Source organism: Trachurus japonicus, chromosome 24 (genome assembly GCF_045865225.1).
Source record: "Trachurus japonicus isolate A0001 chromosome 24, Traja_1.0".
Classification (NCBI taxonomy): Eukaryota; Metazoa; Chordata; class Actinopteri; order Carangiformes; family Carangidae; genus Trachurus; species Trachurus japonicus.
The window spans coordinates 28,153,351-28,175,140 of record NC_140930.1 but is presented as its reverse complement, the minus strand read 5'-3'; the positions used below and the strand labels follow the sequence as shown (position 1 = coordinate 28,175,140).

At 41.8% G+C, this 21,790-nt stretch overlaps 1 protein-coding gene across 1 annotated transcript; it reads right to left on the bottom strand.

Annotated features, from left to right (window-relative positions):
• Positions 1 to 1,413: 1,413 nt before the first annotated feature.
• Positions 1,414 to 21,563, bottom strand: tshr (thyroid stimulating hormone receptor). Its single transcript, XM_085771767.1, has 10 exons — positions 21,095 to 21,563; positions 15,694 to 15,765; positions 14,592 to 14,666; positions 10,936 to 11,010; positions 10,199 to 10,273; positions 9,008 to 9,085; positions 8,350 to 8,418; positions 6,100 to 6,177; positions 4,190 to 4,378; positions 1,414 to 3,722 (listed from the first exon to the last, which is right to left on the bottom strand). Exons 1-10 carry the CDS (start codon positions 21,262 to 21,264, stop codon positions 2,267 to 2,269), a joined length of 2,337 nt encoding a protein of 778 aa, XP_085627893.1. The 5' UTR covers positions 21,265 to 21,563; the 3' UTR covers positions 1,414 to 2,266.
• Between the last annotated feature and the right edge of the window lie 227 nt (positions 21,564 to 21,790).

The window sequence follows — 21,790 nt, the reverse complement described above, 5'->3', positions numbered from 1 at the left end:
CTTTTCTCACTTCTCCTCATGATTCCTTTCCCACTGTACTTGAGTTTAGCAACCTAATCTGGTGTTAGAGAGGAGCATCGCCAGGCCCTGCCCTGCTCGGGAGAGAGATGGGTTTATTTGAAATACCGGGAGAGGAATAATCAGGCAGGCCTGAGAACCAGCTAGCAGAGGAATGTCAAAATAAATCCAGTCCAAGTCTCGATCGGTTCGTTCGACCTCCTCTGTCTCTTGGTCGGGCTGTGCACCTTTACCCACAGATCTCTGTGAGATTCTGTACGATGATCCTGATGGCTTTGAGAAAACACTTCACAACTGGTTGAAAAGTCGAGGTGCAGATTCAGAGACTTCGACAGATACAAGTCGCCACCCCCGGTCTCTTTGTGTTCACCCAAACACCCACACAATTTGCGCAGTGACTTTGATTTGGATCAACCTAGACGTGCACACACTCGTGAAACAAGTATGAACTGTGAGTTAACATTAACTGGCAGTGGAGGGGAGGAGGCCCTCACAAAGGCAGCCAGGCACATCACGCTCCGACTCTGAGCGCTTAGCGTTTGAAGGGTCCACACTGGATTGCTGTTAATGGGTGACTGGAAGAGATGGACACAACGCTGTGGAAAACATTCAAGTGAAAATGATGTCCTGTTAGTCTGTTAGGAATTTACAGTGCGAGTTCAGTCTGGAACAGAGTGAGCAGATGCCACTCTTAATTTTTTCAACTTAAGAAGTAGAAAACCTTCCAGTTTTGAGGTTTCAACCCATTCAAACTCACTGATGTTTTTAGATTGCAGTGGGGTTATATAGATTTGGGAGCACTGTACTATATTTTCCGTAGCGAAACAAACTGTCCAGCAGTCTGGTCAAATATCTTCAAGACAACTTTGCGAGCAAAAATTAAGAAAGAAAGTCTGAAATGATCCCTTTTTCCTGGAAAGTTCCCCCCGTTCATCTGTATATTTCCTCTAAAAAATGTCACCCAGCAGATGAAATGCTAACCAGATGTTAAGCTGCCATTGGCAGAGGGTGTCCTTTAACTCATAATAGCTCAATATCGCACAAGCTACGGCGCTCTGCAGCTCACACGTCTCAGCTGTATTTGCTTTAAGCTCTCCCGGCGAAGGCAAAGCTATCTCCGCTGATTGTATAAGTCACTTGTTTCCGTAAGAGGATGGAAAAATATCACGATCATGCTAGAAAAACAACCATGACATTCCAAAGGAGAGACAGAGCCTCAACAGTATATATTTGTGATTATCATACCTCCCAGTAATTTGCAGAAAATGGCTAATAATCAAAATATGTCTTGTGTTTACTTTTGTAATTGGATCACATGCTCTTGGGAGACAAAGCGATACCAGTGCAAATAAAAGTAACAATATCTGATAAAAAAAATAATAACAATCACATGAAGAACAAAGGTAGGCACATATTTTTATTAAAACACAGCAATATATTGATTTGGTGCAGGTATAAGCTGCAATAAAGCTGAGAAAACTGTTGAGAATCTACTTTCAATATAGAAACATCACGAATTATACTTTTCAGTTTCAGGTAAACACACTTAAAAATGCATTTTTAAAAAATCACAGACAATGTGTCCTGCTTTCATTAGTAATTCAATAAACCAAATGCATGTACTGTACTTGCATTATATACGGAGGTATTGATAAGATGATGAGAAGTGCAGTATTTTTATATTTACATAAACTGTATGAACGGCGCTGAGCCAGCAGGCTGTCCTTCAACACAATAGCCAAGTATAAATAGTTTTCTGCAGAAAGGTCTTATCTTATCTTATGAAAATGGAGTGCGTGATACAATTTGTCATAATTCCTTGTATCTCAATGCCAGACTGTGCACAGTTAATTTGAATTCAACTCCACATATAATTGAACATACTGAAAATAGAGTTTATTCATAGTTATTATATGTGTATGTTTGAGTATTATCTTTATGCTTTCCATACAATAATCTCTGTTCAGTTCAAGCCAGTCCATCAGAATAAAAAGGGCTACAAGTGAGATGAAGTTGAGCTCATATTTCAGCGACACTTGATATTCTCCAACAACTGGAACCATAAAATCATCACAGCCCAAATTGTGAAAACAGCTGAACTTGGCCTGAAAGTTGAAGCAGATACAGAATACTGGAGCTTTCTGTTAAATATCCAAACAGATCTGTCCACAAACACTTCAAGGCCTCTCCTATCCTCTCCCACCTGAACTTGTCTTCCTTTTTTACCACTTCAAGCTGGTTTTTTGGCTCACGTGTTCAGGCTCTGGCTCTCTTCAGGGCTTGTCTGCTGGCTGCCTGCTTGATGGTAGGCATGTCCGGAGCACTGCTTCAGGTGAATGGGCACCTCCTCCTGGCCTCCGCTCCCTCCTTTCCTAACCTTATCCTTGTCTCGACGGACCTGAGATGTCCCACTGCTTCCTTTTGATGAGACCGTCTGGCCTCTGAACAGCTGCGCCTGCTGCTGGCAGAGCCCCACCTTACTGAGGAGGATGAACACGTCGCCCCTGAAAGCTTTGGTGAAGATGGCGTAGAGGAACGGGTTGGCGCAGGAGTTGAGCGGGTAGAAGAGTACCAGTAAAATCTTTGAGTTGGAGACGGTGATGAGCGGCTGGTCCAGCACGGCTGACATGGCGTAAAACGAGATGGGCGCCATGCACAGGAAGTCAGTAAAAATGAGCACGGCCATGCGCTTGGCAATGTTGGTATCTTTGGATCCAGAGTGGTAGTGGGGGTTGTGAACCGCGCAGTAGATCTTAAAGTAGCAAGCGCAGATAACAAGAAAGGCCAGAATGTTGAGGACCAGCACTGACAAGATGTAGACCTGGGCCACCGTGGACTGGGTGTCCATCGGGAGACAGATGCTGACCTTCTGATAACTGCTCACCCCGAACAGCGGAAGCAGCGCCAGGACAAGGCAGAAGATCCAGCCGCCCAGCATCACCACCGCCGCGTGGTGCAGCCGCAGCTTACGATCCAGCCTCATGGCGAAGGTGATGGCGTACCACCTCTCCAGGGTGATCACCGTCAGGGTGTAGACGGACAGCTCGCTGGCGAAGACCGTGAAGAAACCAGCGAGTCCACAACCGGGACCGGTCTGCCAGTCGATGGCATGGTTGAAGTACTCGGCCCGCGTGTGCAGGTCCACAGAGGCGATAAGCAGCAGATAAATCCCCATGCACAGATCTGCAAAGGCCAGGTGGCACATGAGGAAGCGGGAGACTGAGAGCTTGTAGTGGCTGGTGAGCAAAACCAGGAGCACCACTACGTTACCCAGAATGGCCAGCAGACTAACAAACCACACAGACACTCGCAGGAAGCCAAAACCCATTATGTCCTCACAAGGATTGAACTCATCGGGCACCGGCGCACACACCACCTCCTCTCCGTCCTCGCACACCACATAATCGTAACGGCTGTCAAAGTCTTGGCTGGTGTCCTCTTGGGGGTTCTTGAGGGTCTCTCCAAAACCCACATCCTCATCTGGCTGACCTCCAAAGTAGGCATGGTAGTGGAGGCTGCCGTGGAAGTCACCTTTCCTCCATTCTTGCTGGGACTCTCGGTGACCTCCGTCGCTCGGCTCCTGGTCTGGGGCCGTCTCCGCCACGCTGTCCCCTTGGAGGGACGGCATGCGGAGGGGACCAACAGAGCGTTTGTGATGCTGGTCGTTGAAAGCAGTCAGGTTACAGAAGAAGTACTCCAAAAAGCTGAAAAACAATGCACACAAATACACACAAGAGAAAGTCCATAAAAAATATCAGACCTGGCTGCGGTATTAAAAAGTGCTATAAAATCATTTATACATCCAATTGAAGAAAAGGGATTCCTGTTTTGAGAGTCATTATGAGTCTGACTCAACCTTCTTCCTATAATAACAGCAATGAGTGACACTAATTATGGCAGCGCTGTATGAAGTTATAGGTAAACACATCAGAGAGTTGATTCAGTCCCAGCCAAGATCCACACCATACAAGTGCAGCTGCCCCACTCACTGTGGTAGATCATCCAAATACATTACATACACAGACTACCTATTTGTTATGCACTCTGGAAACACTTCCTGTGATGCCCCGACTTCACTTTTCTGACTATCCAAAGCCCATTAGATGAAAACAAAATAAAGTAAAAAAGAAAGGGGGGGAAAAAAGAAAGAAGCACTGCTATGAAGGCTCACCCTCGTTTCTTTTTGAGGTTTTTGAAGCCACAGCAATGACTGGGGTAGGTGAGGTTGGCGACGGTGAGGTGCTTGAAGGTCTTGATAGGTGGCAGTTTCTTGAGAGCCCAGGCATTGCGCGCCTTCAGCTCCCGTAGAGAGTCCATACCTGTGGTCGGCAGGGAGCTGATCCCTGTCTCGGACACGTCTCTTTGGGGACAGAAAGAGAGTGAAACGATTAAAGAAGATACATTTGTATAGTAAGTTTTGTTTCTGCTCTTCAGAGAGGCAGAATGATGGGAGGTATATACTATACTACTACAGTATACACTATGGAAATGCTATGCTATATTTTTCACCAATGATTTCAACAATCTGCTCCGCTCGGCCTCTTTTCTTCCTCAGTGGACCAAAAATTAAGTTTGTGAAATAAAGATTTAAACACTTGTCTTTGTGTCTGGAAAAGAGATGGACTGATCACAATACAAGCTGCTGTTAGATCACAGGTTAAAAAATAACGCTCTGAATTCTCCTTCAAGGATTATGAGAGGAAGGCTATGTCATCAGCTCAAAGCTATGTCTGGTTGATAACATGCAATTTTCTGCGCACCTTCATCCCACTATATTACACACCGTATTCCAATGAATAACACTGAGCACTGCACTTTCATCTAAGTGAAATAACGACACGCAGCCGCCACCTAGCAACCTAGCACCTAGTTTTCACAGATCTACAAAGATCTGATGAGACTAGAGAGCTCACAGATGGATTAAACAACATCCTCCATCTGTTTCCTAGAGCGAGCTCCTCACTCCATCATCTTTAAGCAATTACACGTGGTATTTCTTGTGCTCGCCTGTCATGCCAAAGCCAGCTCAACCTCATCGGGACAAAGACGTGCAGGGGGATTGACAATCTCACCAACATCCTGTGTGATCCCATTATCAGGACATTCCTCTTATCGAGACATTCAGCTGTACAGCGCCGACACAAGGGGCCAAGGAGAGGCCAAGTTCTCTTGTGCTTTCTTTAGTTTCCTAACCCATTACACCTCGAAGTCAGTGATTAATTCTATTAAATAAAACAAACACAACCCAAATAATTCCATATTTGCTAAGAGCTCAATTGTTCTTTTATAGTCCCATTTGCTCTCCCCACTTCTCTGTCCTCTGCTCTCTTCCTCTCATGGGGCACATTGTGTAAGGCTGTGCAAAAAAAAAAAATAAAAAAAAGCCGCACAGACCCTATGAGTGTCAGCCTGATTTTGTCATTCCCAGATGTTTAGCTCATGACCTCAAAGAGGTGACCTCACTCAGGACATGTTACTCAGTGGAACAGAAAAAGAAAGGACCTGCACACAAACCCCGTTTTACCTAAGCAGACACCGGGCGGCTCGAGTGGAGCCACAACAGCAACTAGATAGCCGTGGTAAAGGGGTTTGGCATTGAGCGCCTTTAAAAATGGAGCAACCCGGCTTTAAAACCTTGAGAACAGCAAAAAGACAACAGTATCAGACAAACGTCGGAAGTTTCTCTCTCACATGCTTGCACACAGTGCGTGTCAGATTTCTCGCTCCAGCTGTGGAGCTGTGGATTTTTACACTTTGATGATACGCTATCCAATGTCGCAGACATGTCTCATCCAGTCTGCACACAATGAATGAGGACACTGTTGACATTAAATTTGACTTGGTGTAAGTAATGTCATTTCCAAACTCAGCCTATTACTTATTTATATTATACACACTTCCAAATTGACTGGCTGTTCTGAAATATATAGCTGAAATAGTAGTTTGGAGGGAGTAAGATGAGAGGATCAATGTCACTTTCAGGTCAAAACGTGAATGGATGTAGCTCCTCTTTTGTATTGTGTGTAATTATGAGCAGTCAATAAGAGAGGATCAGAGTACTCAGGTGGTTCAGGTACTTACAGAAGCATGGGGCCGCTGATGGCGCCCCCAAAAGCCCTTTCATCCATCTTGGTCAAATACCTATTCCTGTGAAGGTCGCTGGGAACAGGAAAGCACAAATTTAAGTTTATTAAGAGAAAAGTTATCCTCCACGTTTCAATCAGACTGACAGAGGCGAGTCATGGCATAATATTTTCCCAAGGCACATTTCTGTGTTTATTTTCTCTCATTTCAGGGGTGAAACACGACAGACAGAAAAAGGTCTCAATCAAGATCAAGTTGTTGATTCAAATTCGATAGTATAAAATGCAATGGTAAATCTTAAACATACTGCACCCTCACTACACATCTCCCTGAATCCCGTAAATCTAATAAGGATAATAGACTTGTGAGGGATGTGTTTGTCTTGGTCAGGCTGCGCTGGGATCATTTCTCCCCTCAGAGCAGATCAGGTGCCAACACAAACACCCATGTGGTAAGACTCACTAGTCACAGACCAATGGCTTAATTAGGCTCTTATAAGAGCCTGGGTTGTGTGTAGGTGTTGTAAAAGAGGAGAGGGGCTTTAAATTAATATCATTAATACCTCATATCCTGAATATGCAGGACTGGGCAGTGACAAGTAGAGAAGAAAACTAAAAAGAGAAAAGGGAAGGAGTTCTTACCTATTCTGTCCTCACTGACTCATAATTCATCTGAGTGAGGCTATTGAATACAAGTGTGAAATTGTTTTCTACAAGTATGACACAAATCGAGGGTCCGGTGTCACTGAGTGTATGGGAGGGGTGGACTCTTAATGCAGACTTCCTGATACCCACTTTTGGAAACACAGTTTCCCATGAGAACTCCAGCTCACTAATCAAGAGCTGGGCTTAAGCCCTTTTCAGTGCATGTGAGAATGCCCATAGAGACCCAGCTGTGATCCTGCTGCTTTTGTAGTGTAATTTGGGGTAAGGAAATACACATGCCAGATGTCAGAAATTGTTTAATACAGGCAAAACTCTGAGCAAACTAATTTCTGAAGAAATGTAAAGCTTCCAAATCGACAGATACCTCATGAGATAAAATAAAATTCTGTCTCCGGAGTTAGATTTTTTCCAAAGAAATTATGTTTAGACGTAAGGATCAGCTGATGTGCGTAAAATTGTTTAAGGAATGGTTTTTCATTTTGGGAAATGCTATTATTTGTTATCATGCTGAGAATTACGAGATTGCTACCACTCCCATGTGTGCACGGTAAATGCAGCCAGACAGCAGCCTGTTAGCTTAGCCTAGCTAGACTGGAAACAGGTGGGAACAGTTAAGAAATAGTCTGGAACAAACCCTTTATAAAACAACCACCACTTCATTTTTTTTCTATGGATTAAATAAACAAGCTGTGACGTGTTTAGGACCTTTAGAGGGGCTGGTTGGGGTGATTCTCTGGATTCGGTGCACTTTTGGGTTGTCTGAAAAAACCTTTCAACCCTGTAACAATGACTCAATCCCCTAACAGTGTTTTTTGTTAGAGGGTTGAATGTTACAGGATCGAAGATTTTGGCTAAAAGTAGCCAAAAATCCTTAATTAGCCGAGGCATGTAACATCACATGACTTTAGGAAAACATGAAATTATAATATTTTTAACATGATTGTTAGTTTTTTTCCTAAACAGTTGTTAACTATCATTTATTTATATAATGGAGATGTTGTGTTTCGTCTTTCTTCTCTTTACAGTATGTTCTTCTGAAGACTTCAGTGATTCCACTTCCTCAATGCTGAGGATGTTGAACTGAACCATTAATTTGGTATGGTATGTTGTTACGGGGGGACATGATAAAATATTGCTATTTCATAAATAATTGATTTTTTAAAAATGTTTTAGTTAAAGTAGTCAGGAATATTATTATATTAACATAAAAATATGTAAATTGTAATTTTTATTTGTTTTAAATTCAATGAAAAAGTGATTCTGGTCAACTGGGACATATAAAATTTGGCTGTCATGACTCCTTAGCGACCCATATATTTTTCTTTAAAAAGATTTACATTTTTTGTGTGTTTTATAATCCAAAGACACATGGGTCTAGCAATTTATGGCTTAGAAATGCCCCCCAAAATATGTTACTTTATTTGAATATCTTTGAGCTAAACCTGAGGGACGCAAAGTGCACCGAATTCAGCTGCTGACTGGCTAGCTTCATATTTTTCATCTAGGCATGATAACTCTCTGTAGGAAAACAACATTTAACAAAATATCAAAGAATAAAATGTTTCACACCACATGAACTTACACTTGGTCTAACTTGGTCCCATTAAAGGCGTGATGCTGGATTTCTCTGAAGCCATTTCCATACAGCATCCTGAAACAAGATAATAAGTTTAAACAAGTATTTTAGTAGTATTTTCCTTTTTAGGTCTAGCAGCCAATCTACTGAGTGAAAATTATTCCCCTATGTGCTGATGTGTCATCTATTTCCATACAGCAATGACAGCGATAAGTGGGATCTTATTTTACATTTTATGGTGAGGTTTTGCGGTTTTCGGTCCAGCCATTTTCTGTAACATGCTGCTCTGTGTATTAAAATTGCAATGCCTCTACTTTCACTCCCAAACCTAACCGCACGTAGAGATTGCCTGTTCTGTGTGAGTGTCCGTGTACTTGTTTTTGTTATCTGAAGGAGATTCAACTTAGTTCAGACTAAGGACATGTTTTTAAAGTGAGGTCATTTTGGCCGATCCCAGCTTCTTCTAAAGGGCTATTTTAAGGTTTTGGTTGGATTTAGGGATAAAGAACAATACCAGGCTTACAGCACACATTTCACTACAGTCTAGATGATGTACAGGCTATATTTTGCATTTACTACATTTTGTACTTTAGTTGAGATGAGCTGCAGTTTAATTTTTGCACATTTACGTACAGTAGTGAGTGTGTTACATGTGATATCTTACACTGTCAGCACATCGTTGGTGATACCACGGAAAGAGTTGGCTGGGATCTCAGTGATGTAGGGATGATCAACAATTTCCCTGCAAATGAAGGCACCGAACAGAGAGGAAATTAAGTGGTGTTGTAAGTAAATACCTTTCGCTGGAAAATGGCAGAGGGTGGAATGCAGTGCTGATGAATGTATGCTCAAGTATTATGGCTGGGTAGGAAAATTGAATTAGATAGAGCGGCTGTCTGAGAAGGTGATGACAGAGATGTGACTGTAGCTGTAGCTCATTTTGTAGGGACATGGAGAAGCAGACAAGGCCGACACACACACACACACACACACACACACACTTACAGACACAGACATAGAGTGAAAACTGCTTATGTAGCATTTTCTATAACACAAATACATTTATGAAGTGATGTTGGTAGTACAATTTTTCAAAATTGAAACCACAAATCCCATAATTCCTGCATTGCGCTGTGTTACACGCTCACTCTCTCTCTCTCTGTCCCTCACACACACGTACGCACACACAAATGCTATTCACCATTTTGTTAATTATGCATCCATCTTTCTTTCTTTTGCTGTTTATGTTTTCTAGTTTTTCTATGTTGCACTGTACATTTTATTGTTTATCTTGATTTTTTCTATGTTGTATTTCTAATTGGTTATCTTGAGTTTCATGTAATTCTTAGATGATGGAAGAGGAACTTCCCTCCTTGCACTGTTTCTTTTTTTAAGCTTGTGCTAAATAAATAAATAAATCAAATCACACACAAATGCTATTTGTCCATCTTTCTACAATGAATAAATGGGAGAATAAACATGGAAAATCCATTTTTAATGTAATTCCTGTTAGTTTATAATTGTCAGACTCAAAACACTCACTTTTTAGTAACCTAAATCGTCCTGTGCCTTAAAAAGTGTAGCCTAATGAATATTGCAGGAGAGGGCTGTTGTGTTATAGAAGAAACCGTTGCCTCCATCTCCAGCCTTCATGACTTTTCTTGGTGTTAGAATTCTCAACATGTAAATTTGCCATGCCTTTAGTACTTATTGTACAACTCTGACTTCCCTTCCTCCAAAGCGATTACACTGGTGAGATGGGTGATACAATGTAGTAGCTGAATGCTACTTTTTACCATGAGATAGGAAGACTAGGGACTGTTGAATGTAAACTTGTAAGGTTGCAGTAACTTACAGTATGAAATTCATGTCATTAGAGTGGATGTTGCTCAAGTCGGGGAAGAAAGTAAGTCCGGTGTTGAAAATCCCCCTGAACAGAACAGCAGAGATAGAAACAGTTGCAACAGAGATTACAGGTTTTTGCAAAGATGCTATTCATATAATTGCTCCGTTATTAATCCTCTGTAAAACTATATCACACAACAACAGTGTAATGCAAAAGTATGGTGTGCATTCCCTGCAGGAATACAGACCCAAGATGTAAATACACTATTGTTCAGAGTAGACTGCATCATTTAAGAATTGATTTAACAGGCAACTGTTGGATTCTGGCTTCTTATAGGACAGGGCTTCTTAACAAGAGCTTAAGTAATGGTGGCATCAGTCAGTGATCTCTGGCCCTCTGGAAGGAAACAACAGCTTATACTTGTCAGCCTGAGTCAAGAATTCACATGAGATTGACGTCTTTCATTCTCATGCCAAATATGTTGGATTTAATCTGCATTGCAGTTTTTTTCTAAACTCAGCCCGTACCACTGCATTAAATTCAAATGAAGCATGACTCAGTCTTGCCCAGACTGACACACACAATTCTATGAATAGATCACAATGTCTAAATTATTACCAGACCAAAGCCTTTTAAATCTACAACTTCATCTTTTTTGGGCTGCCATAATGTAGTCAGTATGTGGAATTCAGTGCCGGTAATGGTACGAGTTTTAAATAAAAGAGCGTACAATGAAAAGTACTCACAGGTATTTCAGGTTTGGGAGATTCTTAAAGGCTTCCGGGTCAATGTAGGTCAGGATCTTTGCATTACGTATCTCTCTGGACAACAAACAAACAAGAGAGGGATGCAATGACTTTTTTTGTACATGTAGAGGACAGAAATATTGTGGCCACGACAGAATTATTTGCAGAAACACACAGTGCACACAGTCTTGAAACCTGCTGACAGAACATAGCAAGGTGGAGGCCAGTTGCCTTCGTGAAGGGAAACTCGGTGCAGACAGCCAGGGCCGGAAGTGAAGTCCAATTAGTGTTTCATTAGTGTGTTTTCTCTGGTCCGCCCTGTGCTGGGCTGGACTCAACACCTCTCTCAGCTGTCTGAAGCCACGTGACCTCCAGCGTGTGCTCTGGCCCTTCTTCACACACCTGGCAAACACACACTGAACCCAGGAGACAGACGTGGTCAGGTCAGGTCAGTAGGAGTCCCAGGGTGGGTGAAGTTCACCTTCTCAGTGCCTCGGTGTAAAAACTAGAGTTCAAACCAAAATTCAATCAAGCGGTGTCAGTGGAGATTTGATTTCCTTCTACTTGGATTTTCTTTTTGATAGAATTTGTGGTTTCTGTGTGTGGTCCTCTTTGCCTAGTAGTCTCTTTCCAGACATGTCTTAATAGAAATACTCTGCTATGATTGATGTTTTGTTTAATGTGGTTTTCCCATATAAAAAGAGAGAAAATGGAGAAATTGAGCTGGAAGCTGATCTCTGTCTACTTCCTTATTGAGAAATCTGATCCAGGCCTGATTGTGGCCTGTCGCCTGCTTTGGCTCATTTGACATGTGAAAGAGTAGAGTAGTTATCCCCAATCAGCAACTAGCAGACACATCAGATCTTTTCTTTGTTCATGTTGTTTCTTAGCTTGTAATTGGCAGTGCTGATACAGTGTTCGTGATTGTGCTAACTTGAACTCTTGTATTATCAAAGTTTGGGTTTTTTATTTTACAAGCCCCCTGTCCCATGCAGCACGTTGATGGGATTGTGACCTATGAAACTCTGGCTGGCTGAATCTACCTTTATGAGACTGTGAGTGGTGGTTCACTGCAGCTACAGGGTGGAAATACACATAACACATAACAGTCAAGGTGTTGACTGTGCATCTCACTCATTATGCGTTTTGTATTATATCGAAAACACCATATGGACAAACAAGAGATGAAAGATGCACGATGATCACAATTACAGCAGAGACTGTCCATATGTGAGTATGTTTACTGCTTTTTGGGGGGGCAACCGCCATTCCGACATCCCACCAGTTAATTGTCTAAATGGCAACACTTAATTTTCTATCAAACGTCCCATCATTCCAACAATTCTTGCCTCCTATGGTCGGAATGATGGTATTTTTTTCTTTTCTTAAACATCCTGCCTTTCCGACAATTCCTTTAAAGCAGAAGTAAGCGATCCAGTCGTTTTGGCTAACTTCCTGTCAGCCGATGGAGTTAGCAGTCCCCGCCCTCGTCCCTACGTCACCACATTCACGCGCATTCCTTGGCTGCACACACAGAGAGGACCGCCCCTTTATGCCGTTCTCTCTCCTCATTGGATAAAGGTTGCAGGATACAAGGAAAGTTTTCTCCTCGGCTTACAGCAGAGCAGAGTGACTGACAGACCCGTGTTTCAGACCAAACACTCTATGTAAGTGATTGCTGTCGGAAGATATAACTATTTAAGACTTATATTAACACAAACATTCCGCTTACTTCTGCTTTAATACAGTAGCGTTTTTTTTTTGGTTAAGTTGAGTTGGTTAAGTTTAGTAAAAAGACCAGGTAGAGGATAGACAGGCCAGATAGAGAAAGTCCAGAAGTAGAGAATCCAGATAAGTAGGAGGGAGTCACCTGTTGAGTAACACACAATTCCTTATATTGAAAGCCTTGTCTGAATGATGGGATGATAGGATGTCGGAATAGCGGTATGTCTAATGGTGGTATGTCGGAATAGTGGTATGTCCGAATGGTGGGATGTAACCGCTTTTTGAATTGAAGTTTCTTAGCTGCTAAATGCTCCTCTACATTCATTAGCCAGTGACTATCTCTGTCTCCTCTGTGTCCTGTTCGGTGCTGGGCAGATGGTGCACAGTCTAGTTTATCATGGTTGTGTTCAGTGGCTTGAAATCGGGTTGATAAGAAGACTGAACCACAGCAGCGGTCTGGGAGATATTAAAACACTGCAGGGAAGTATGGTAAACTGCAGAAATTGCAGAATCAAGAGATGATTGTCATTGGGTTTGTCACTACATCACAACACTTCTCAGATTACTCATAGTTGTTACGCAGCTTAAACCTAATTTATTTCCTGCATGATTCAAACACACTGCTGCTCTAAGGATAGAACATACACTTTCCTTTGTGTTGATTTTTTCCCCCTACAAATGATCTTAAATGTGGACTTTTTTAATAACTGTGTTGGCTGAATCATTTGCCAACAGAGCACTGAAACAGAGATTTATCTACATTACACTGTATTAAAACATGTTCATCTTTACTTCTGTATAAAATCTCTCGAAAGTGGGGGTTTCATCGGTGGAGGCACGACACAAACTTTACCAGGCTCCTCTGAATTTCCAGCTCTGCACTCTGCACTCCTCCATCCGCAGCTGCTGTCGGCCTCAAGCAGCCAACAGGAAGCAGAGCATTAATTTGTGTCTGACCCTGAAGGAAACCTGAGAGAGATGCCATTTTCTGATGTATGGCACTACACCCCACCAATCAGTGGCAAATAGGCCCCAGAGATCCAAAATACACCCCAGAACACAGATACAACCCTCAGCTGGCGGTTTGAATTATCGTTTCTGTCTGCGTTTTGATATCTGAAATTAGGAAGCAAATAAAGAAAGACTAAAGGGAAGGATAATTAAGATAAAAAATGACAGCCAAATGATATGCACATATGCATCAAGTCATGTCAAATTAATGTCTGCGGCTGTAAATCATAGTTACTGTCTCAAACCGCTGCACATGCCCACATTTTATACAGTAATTGAAGAGTGGAAACAAATTGCGTACACACAAACTGCTGTGTTACAAGATGCTGTAACTTGGAACAAATCATTCACATAGGCAGGAAGTCTCACAGTAATATATGAAGTGCTAGGTGTTCTGCTGGAAAGTGTGTGGTCCACCCGGAGTCCCAGCCATAAATCTCTATCCCATAATTGAGAATAGAGTGCACCTTGCTACACTTTTTCCCCTGAGCTGCCTCAACAAGAGCTGGAGCATGAAGAGGACGAGGAGAAAAGCCAAACGCTGGCTGCTGTTTAGCCTCTTTGCTCGAACATACTCATTAGCCCGGGCACCGGAATACTGCAGCAAACACTGTACATCTAGATAACAAGTTACTTTATCAAATTGAATAGTTCCTTATCTAATCTTTCGTAATTGCACAACAGGGTTTTATTTTTTTTTTTAACCTCATGAACGGGCAAATCTGCCCCGTGCTGCTCTGATGAGGAGAATTAAGTGATGTGCAGAGAGAGAAATAAGCTTCTAATGTGTTTCTTCCACATTTCCATTTGCTGCTGGTGCGGTTCAAAATGAAACCTTTTCTTCTCTCCAAGGAGCAAATGGAACAGTTTAATCAATAAAGATCAATAAATAGCGTGCCCTTTTTCTTTTAGGTACTCACATGTGGGTGATTTTCTTCAAGTTGTAGAAAGAGTGTCTCTCCAGTCTCTGTAGCTTCATGTCCACTGACATATATCTAAAAGATATAAACAAACTTACACCAAATCTAATGCACAAATCATCTTAGCAATACTGAAAATAATGAGTTTTCTTAAACGCTTGTCTGAGTTTTAAGGGAAAAAAGTCTTGTTCATGCGTGAAAGTGAATATAAGACGTGTTTTTATAAATAACTATAAGTGTGTGGCTCTAGAAATGATCCCAGAGTCTGCAACTCCTTCCTGAATTTATCAACCCAAATTGTCTCCTAAGCCCCCCCCCAAAGTCATGGGCAATTTTAAAGGTATGCACCTCACATATACATTACCTAGTCATCAGTCACTCTGCTCTCACTTGTTATTACTTGAGATGCTCTTAAAATAAACCATGAATTTACCGCTGGATTAACTTGAAAAATGACTTACTTACTAGGAAAAACATATATTCTGTTTACTTATAGTTGATACTAGACCAATGCTGCATTTAATAAAGGATGCCTCTGTTTTGACAAGCTAAAAGAAAAGCTTGTGTTTGTGAATCTGCTGACATTTTATGCATTTTCTATCGACCACTCTGGATAGGGAACAAAGAGTGTGAACACTTGTGGCTGTTTGAGGATTACACAAAACCTCTCATCCGCCGTCTCCCTTCATGCATGGCTTGGATGCAGACGTCAGAATCAGCGGCCGAGGATCAAGGCTCAAGTGTATATTTTACCTCAGCACAGAGGAGACTCCACCTCCACAGGGAGTCTACAAGCACCACACGTCCAAAAAAGCTGCTCTGAAATACCTAGCCAATGTCCAAGCCCCACTGCGGTCGAAGGACCAACATTCCTGATGAAGGAACGCATTAGTGCTTCCAGCTGTGATTAGGAGCCAGCAGTGATACTAAACAGAGAGCATATCATCTGCTTGGGTGGGAGACTAAAAGGGAAAGGGGTGGGCAGTTTGGAACTGGGATAGATTCCCACTTTTTGGGGAAAGGAGCCGAAAGACAACAGGTGTATGAGGATGAACTTTGAAGGGTCTGTGGACGGAATAAATTTTCATAAATGGACACTCACATCCTTGAGATGTTGACCATGTTGGCGAAGACATCTGCTGGAACAGCTGGTAGACGGGTCTCAAAAAGCCACCTGGGTAGAAAAATAAATATGGACATTTTAATTGTCACAAATAGATTTTACTCTGAATATCAGCTGACATTCGGTTTCATTGGCAAGGTGTTCTTCACGCTTTCTGAGGGAACCGAGTTTTGGAGAGTTTTTTTTAATTATTGTATTATTTATCATTTATCAATTTAAAAAAAATATTGTCAATAGAATTTTTATCTTTATGTTGTGTCCAATAGTCCCAGTCAAAGAGGTCAAACTGGGAGAAGAAAGGGACAAGATAAGGGGAAAAAAAGCGACAGTGAGTCACAGATAAAGGTCCAACATTGATGAATTTCATTGTTAGATGAAAGGTTTCTTTGAAGTTAATGGTTGAACAGATCCCCCCCCATTCAGGGAACAAGGGAAGAAACAAAGACTTGGAACTGAAAGGACCTGATCTGGCAGCCAAATCAAACAATGTCTGGGTCTGTTTAGGACAATGTTTCAGAAAGTAAGGTTAAAGCCTAAGTATGCAATAGGCTACACACCTCCACAATAAGTAAAACCTGCTATTGTGCATGAAAGGAGGGGGAAAGTGTTTCTATCAAAAGAAGAAGAAGAAAAAAAGAAAAATTGGGAAATGCATATGTAGGCCTATATGTTTGCTTTCTTGCTTAAATTTAGATGAAGAGCTAGAAGCTAGAAATAGGCAAAATAAACAGCTTGGCTGGCCGTGTCCAAGAGTAAAATATCTTCTTCTTCACCATAAAGCCGATACATGTACATGTTATATCTCTTTTGTCAATTCTTTACAAATACTGAAGTGAAGAAATGACATTTTGGAGTTAGGTAGGAAGGTAAGGTGCCAAACTATTTCCTGGCACGGAGCTGTAAATTCCTGGAGTCTCTGCTGACTGTCTGGCAAGAGCAAATTGTCGATTTTACACTGAGGTTCGTGTATAGATTTACCAAGATATAATGTGTTAATTTGTGAGCTTTACATGTACTATTAGGTGGGATTTGCTGCCTTTGGATAGTACAGGCTACTCCCTGTTTCCAGTCTTTGCTATACAGCTAACCTGATGCTAGTGGTAGTTTCATACTTAAGCACACAGTAGGCCTACAGACATTGATCTTCCCATGTAATTCATTTAACTTTTAATCTTTACCAGTTTCTCCCAGAATATTGAGCTTTTTCCAAGGGTATACATGTTAGGCACCTTTATCTGGACTTCGCTGGTGAAAATGTGTGTCTTCTTTCCTGTGATCTTGCCGCAGACTTTGTTGTGGTAGATTTTAGGAATCACAACATAGTAATAGAAGAAAGAGATTAAGATGGTATCCACATGTGTTGATGTCACGACGTTGTATTCCTGGACACACTTTGTTCCACCACATCCTGTGTCAACTAGCAACAGTATGTGCGTCCATTTGGAAGCAGGTATAAAAATGTGACTCAGCCAAAAGCCCACCATCTTCAAGCCCCTTTTGCTTCATCAGAGGAACAATAGACTAATTCAGAGGTTGCAGATCTGGCCCAGGGGTCTGAATCACGCTCCTGTGGGGGGATGCAGGGTTTGAGCCACTAAGTAGACACCGGAGCACGGCACCCTGTACATGCTTTGACAAACTCAAACAAACAGAGGGACACAGAGCAGGCCCCTGACACCAAACACCCCTGTAAGAAGCACCACTGTTTCGCCGCTGCTGCCGTCGCGCTCCAAACCCAAATAACCAGCATGCACTTTCCCTGAAGAGCGGACGCGAAGAGAGAGAGAGAAGCCCAGTGAGCCGATCTCTTAGGCTTAAGGAGAAAATGACTCCCTCACTTTGTAATTTTGGGTAGAAACCCAAGAAAACAAACAGGTTGGGAATTGAGTTTGAAGTGGGGAGAAGCCACATAATTCATAATAGTGTCAACATTGGATTGACAACAAAGCTGTGTTTACTATGGGCTCTGTCTCATTCTGATGTGTAATGGTCTGTGGTGACTGGTGGAGAGGGTCAGCTAAATATCCAACCTGCACTTTCTCCACTGCAAATCTCCTCTCATGTAGAAATGCTGTCGCTAGAAAAATCCTTTGTCGGTTCTCAGTCCAAATGCTTGAACACGCACTACAAGTTAAGAGACAAAACAGCAGTATTTAGGTGGACAACTAATTTTAATTTTTAAATAATTTTTATTTAAAGGTTTTTAAAATATAACATTACGTTTGTTTTCTCATATTCGCAGGAGGTGACCCTTGTAAAATGAGAAGTAATAGTAACAATTTCCATTACATGATCCATCGGTGCAAATTATTAGCTGGGAAACTGTCAGTATTTCCAGTAATCTCAGCTACAGCTCACCATGTTCAAAGTCCCACTTCTTATTTTACAATTAATCCCAGTGCTCATCTGTTACCGTTCAGGAATCAGCATTAGAATCTCACTCTTCACTCAGTTTTATTAGATGAGAGATCGAGGGACAACGAATATCACAAGTTATCACGTTTTAACTCCCATCCAAAAAATTCAGAGGCTTTTGAAAAGACTGGGACTGGTGTGTTTTTTTTCCCCTGTTTCCCCTTGAAGTCTTTTTTTTTCTCTCTTAATTATTCTCAAATGGAACTCTCTGGGTGTTTGAGAAATGTGCTGTAAAAAGTAAATATTGTATTTGAATGCATCGTCCAGACGCTGCCGGGAGTCACGCTACACAGGCTTTTAAGCATGTCTGTGCTTTCCTTTCCACCTCTCTGACTCCCAGTGGCGCATGGAGCAACCTCCACAAGCACACACACACACACACACACACACACACACACAAAGGACTCCAAACTCTGACTAGCTACCCACATGTGCACACAACTCGCACACAGACGTCTGCTTTGCGTTCACATTTTGTTTTGTGAATAATACATTTACACATTTTGTTCCACAGAAGACGTTAATAAAAGAACAAGGAATGAAAGTTTTAAAGTTTTGTCCATAATAGGGAAATTGAAGAGATTTGAGAGCACAAACCTCCATCAGTGTTGAAAAAAAGCTTAGGATTTATACTTGTTCTTCTTCTTTTATGGTTTAGGGTTACATTACTGTAAAACAAAGGACTGACACCACCCTCATAGCTGTATAATAATTATAAGTCATGCTGAAGCCATACTCAGTTCTATTAGTAAGTTTAAATTAGCAGAAATAAACTGTCTCTGTTCATTTTTGTAGAAAAAAAGTCACCATATTACACAGAGATATAGGCTACTCAACTGTGCGACCCTGCTTCCAGTCTTTAGCTAACCAGATGCCAGTTATTAACTTGATGTATTCTCACATACCGAGTTTTTACCACTATAAAAATGCTGTGATTTCTCATTTGTCCATTTCGTGGAACTTGCCATGAAGATTCAGAGATTGTTTGCTGACAGACAAACTCATGGACCAAACGGAGGCTCGAAGCCACAAGACGAATGGCAATAACAACCTGAGTCAGAGGAGCCGGACCCCACTGGCCTGACCAGGGCAGCAGGGTCATTCATTCCTCACAGTGTGTACAACAAAACCAAACTTCCTTACGCCTCATCTGCTAGAACATCCCCCTGAACACGCAGTCTATTTTGGGATTATTTGGCAGATATTTTTATCAGGGTGGCGACATGGCAGCGTTTGGTGGCATGCTTTCATGTCTTTCTATCCTTCTGGAGGACTCTGGGTAAACTTTGGGCAGGAATGTGAGGAAATCATAGAGGACATCGTGGGCACGTGCACTCGTGAATTGGGGCAGTGATCGGGAGATAATTTCATGTGATGGGTGCTGTTGGAGGAGATGCACGGTGGTGTTTGGAATTGAAGGGTGGGGGCATGTTCCAATAAACTGTAAGAGAGGAATGAAGATTATCATAACACAACACAGAGCCATCCTCTTAGTTTAGTGAGCCCTACATCAGGGCTTCGGAGGAATTCCTAGTAAGAGTAACAAGTAAAATATACTCTCAATGAGAATGATAAAGTGCTGATATGTTACAGGTGCATCCAACCTGTTATTAATTTTGCAATTTACTGTAAACTCATCATGTTTAAAATAGCGTTTGGAGTATTAGGAAATGTACCAACTTCCACAACAGCACATGAGTGTGTAGAGCGGAACAGCTACTGTCTGATTTAACATTCAAGAATACTGATTTAAATGGAAATATCCGTTCTCGCTCTTCCAGCTCTGTGTTTCCACATCTGCCACAGAGTCCCTGAAGGGCATGTGTTTCCATCACTCAAGGCCACTGCAAACTGGTCGCGCTCTGTTGCGTAATTTTCTGCCCTGTACTTAAGCAATTTAGGAAGTGTAAAAGCCCTGCCACATTTTTCAGAGGTGACCCTGACCCATTACATCACGTCGGCTCCCAGGATCCTTGTCAGATTCTTAAGGGTTTCAGATAACAAGATAGCAGAAGTGTATCAATAGTATTTAGTTCATTACACATGGTAACTCAATAGGATGGATGGTTTTCATTATTCTTTCCTCTGGACTGGTAAGGTGGGGCCAGTAATAAGTAAGTAATAAAGTAATAAAGCTTATCCCAATTTTCTAAACTTGTGTATGGCACATGTCTGCAGCATGGACACAGATCCGGACCGGACAAGTCTCTTCCTCTCGTCTTTGTCTTTTTCTCTGTCTCTGTGTCTTCCTCCACCCATCCCTGTTTCTCATACTAAATGAACAGCAGCACAGACTCAGGGGACAAAGCATGTTGATAATACAGTAGGTGTTTGAAGTGCTAGGTGATGCTGTTGTGGTGTAAACTTCTCTGGGTAAATTATAGATGATTAAACAATAATCATGATACACCTGTGACCATTTCAAGGCAAACAATGAGTATTAATAAAATCAACTACAGCCTATATTAAGCTGTTAAGTTACAGTCAGTCACATCATCACTTCACTATAGCCTATTACTTCAGGTTATAAAGGTGGACTAATGGTTGAATGGATCTTTTTAATAACATGCTTGAATGAATTATTTATTGCAGCCATTGCAGGCTATTATCCTAATATTAAAGCACTTGAAAGTTAATCTTCATGAAAAGAATTGTAATAAGTTCAGTATCCTTTTAAGACAGTTTCAGATTGCCTGTATTTCACACTAAATCAACAATAAAAGCCCCACTGACAACTTGGGAGCATATTGTTAGCAATCTTATAATAGACACAAAAAAATAATACCTTAAAATGGAATAAGTGCTTAACATCACAGGCAACCTCGAAATCCCCGTGGGAACACTTTGAAGGAATATTCATGTTATAATGATTTTGCCTCGGGGTTAAGAGCACTTTACTTTGAAAATGCAAGGGGGAAAAAGACAGTAGAATGACTTTTACAGATGCGTCTTAACGCCTACTTACAGTGTCTCCGTGCTTGCAGGAAACCTGGGGAGAATATCAATGTCAAAGCAGGAGATGGTGTGAGCCCTCCACTCAGAGCACTCGCAGACCGCAGGGCAGGAGTCAGCCACCGACACCGAGCTGACAGGGACACTGACGAGCACAAACAACGCGCATCTTATCACCTGCATGCTGGAGCTGGAGAGCCAGTCGCTGTCCAAAGATCCCCCCCACACACACACTGACTTCTTTGTCTCCACCTGATGGTCCTCTTGATGTCCACCACAACAAGCACAAGTGGAAGTAGTAGCCTATAAAGTTGTCAGACTGGGATGTTTGTTTCTGGCGTAGGCTATAGGTTGTAATCCCCTTGGTAGAGACAGTGGAGCAACACTGGAGTTGTGATGTTGAGCTTTCTCTTTACAGGGCCCCAGGAGTTTAGTGTGAGGCTGTGAAGGTGCAGATGCTGGAGGACGGACAGCTGCAGCTCGGTGGTGGGTTTGGAGGTGGTCTTCAACTTGAGGGGAGGGTGGACTTCTGAGGCACTCTTGTGTTAGACTTGAGAATAGTTTTTCCCCCCGTTTTGCTAACACTTGAGCAGTGTTTTTTAATATTCATAAGCTTTATTATTTTACGTTAAATATGCAGACGATGTACTGCAAGTGTTTTGCATATTAGCCAATCTGTTTCATTTCTTCTTACAATTCTTGAGACATA

Coding starts and splice junctions, on each gene's coding strand:
- tshr (XM_085771767.1), bottom strand. CDS start 21,264: ATGCAGGTGATAAGATGCGCGTTGTTTGTGCTCGTCAGTGTCCCTGTC. Junction 15,766..21,094: donor CCTGCAAGCACGGAGACACT/GTAAGTAGGCGT, acceptor TTTTCTACCCAG/GTGGCTTTTTGAGACCCGTC. Junction 9,086..10,198: donor AATGACATGAATTTCATACT/GTAAGTTACTGC, acceptor CTTCATTTGCAG/GGAAATTGTTGATCATCCCT.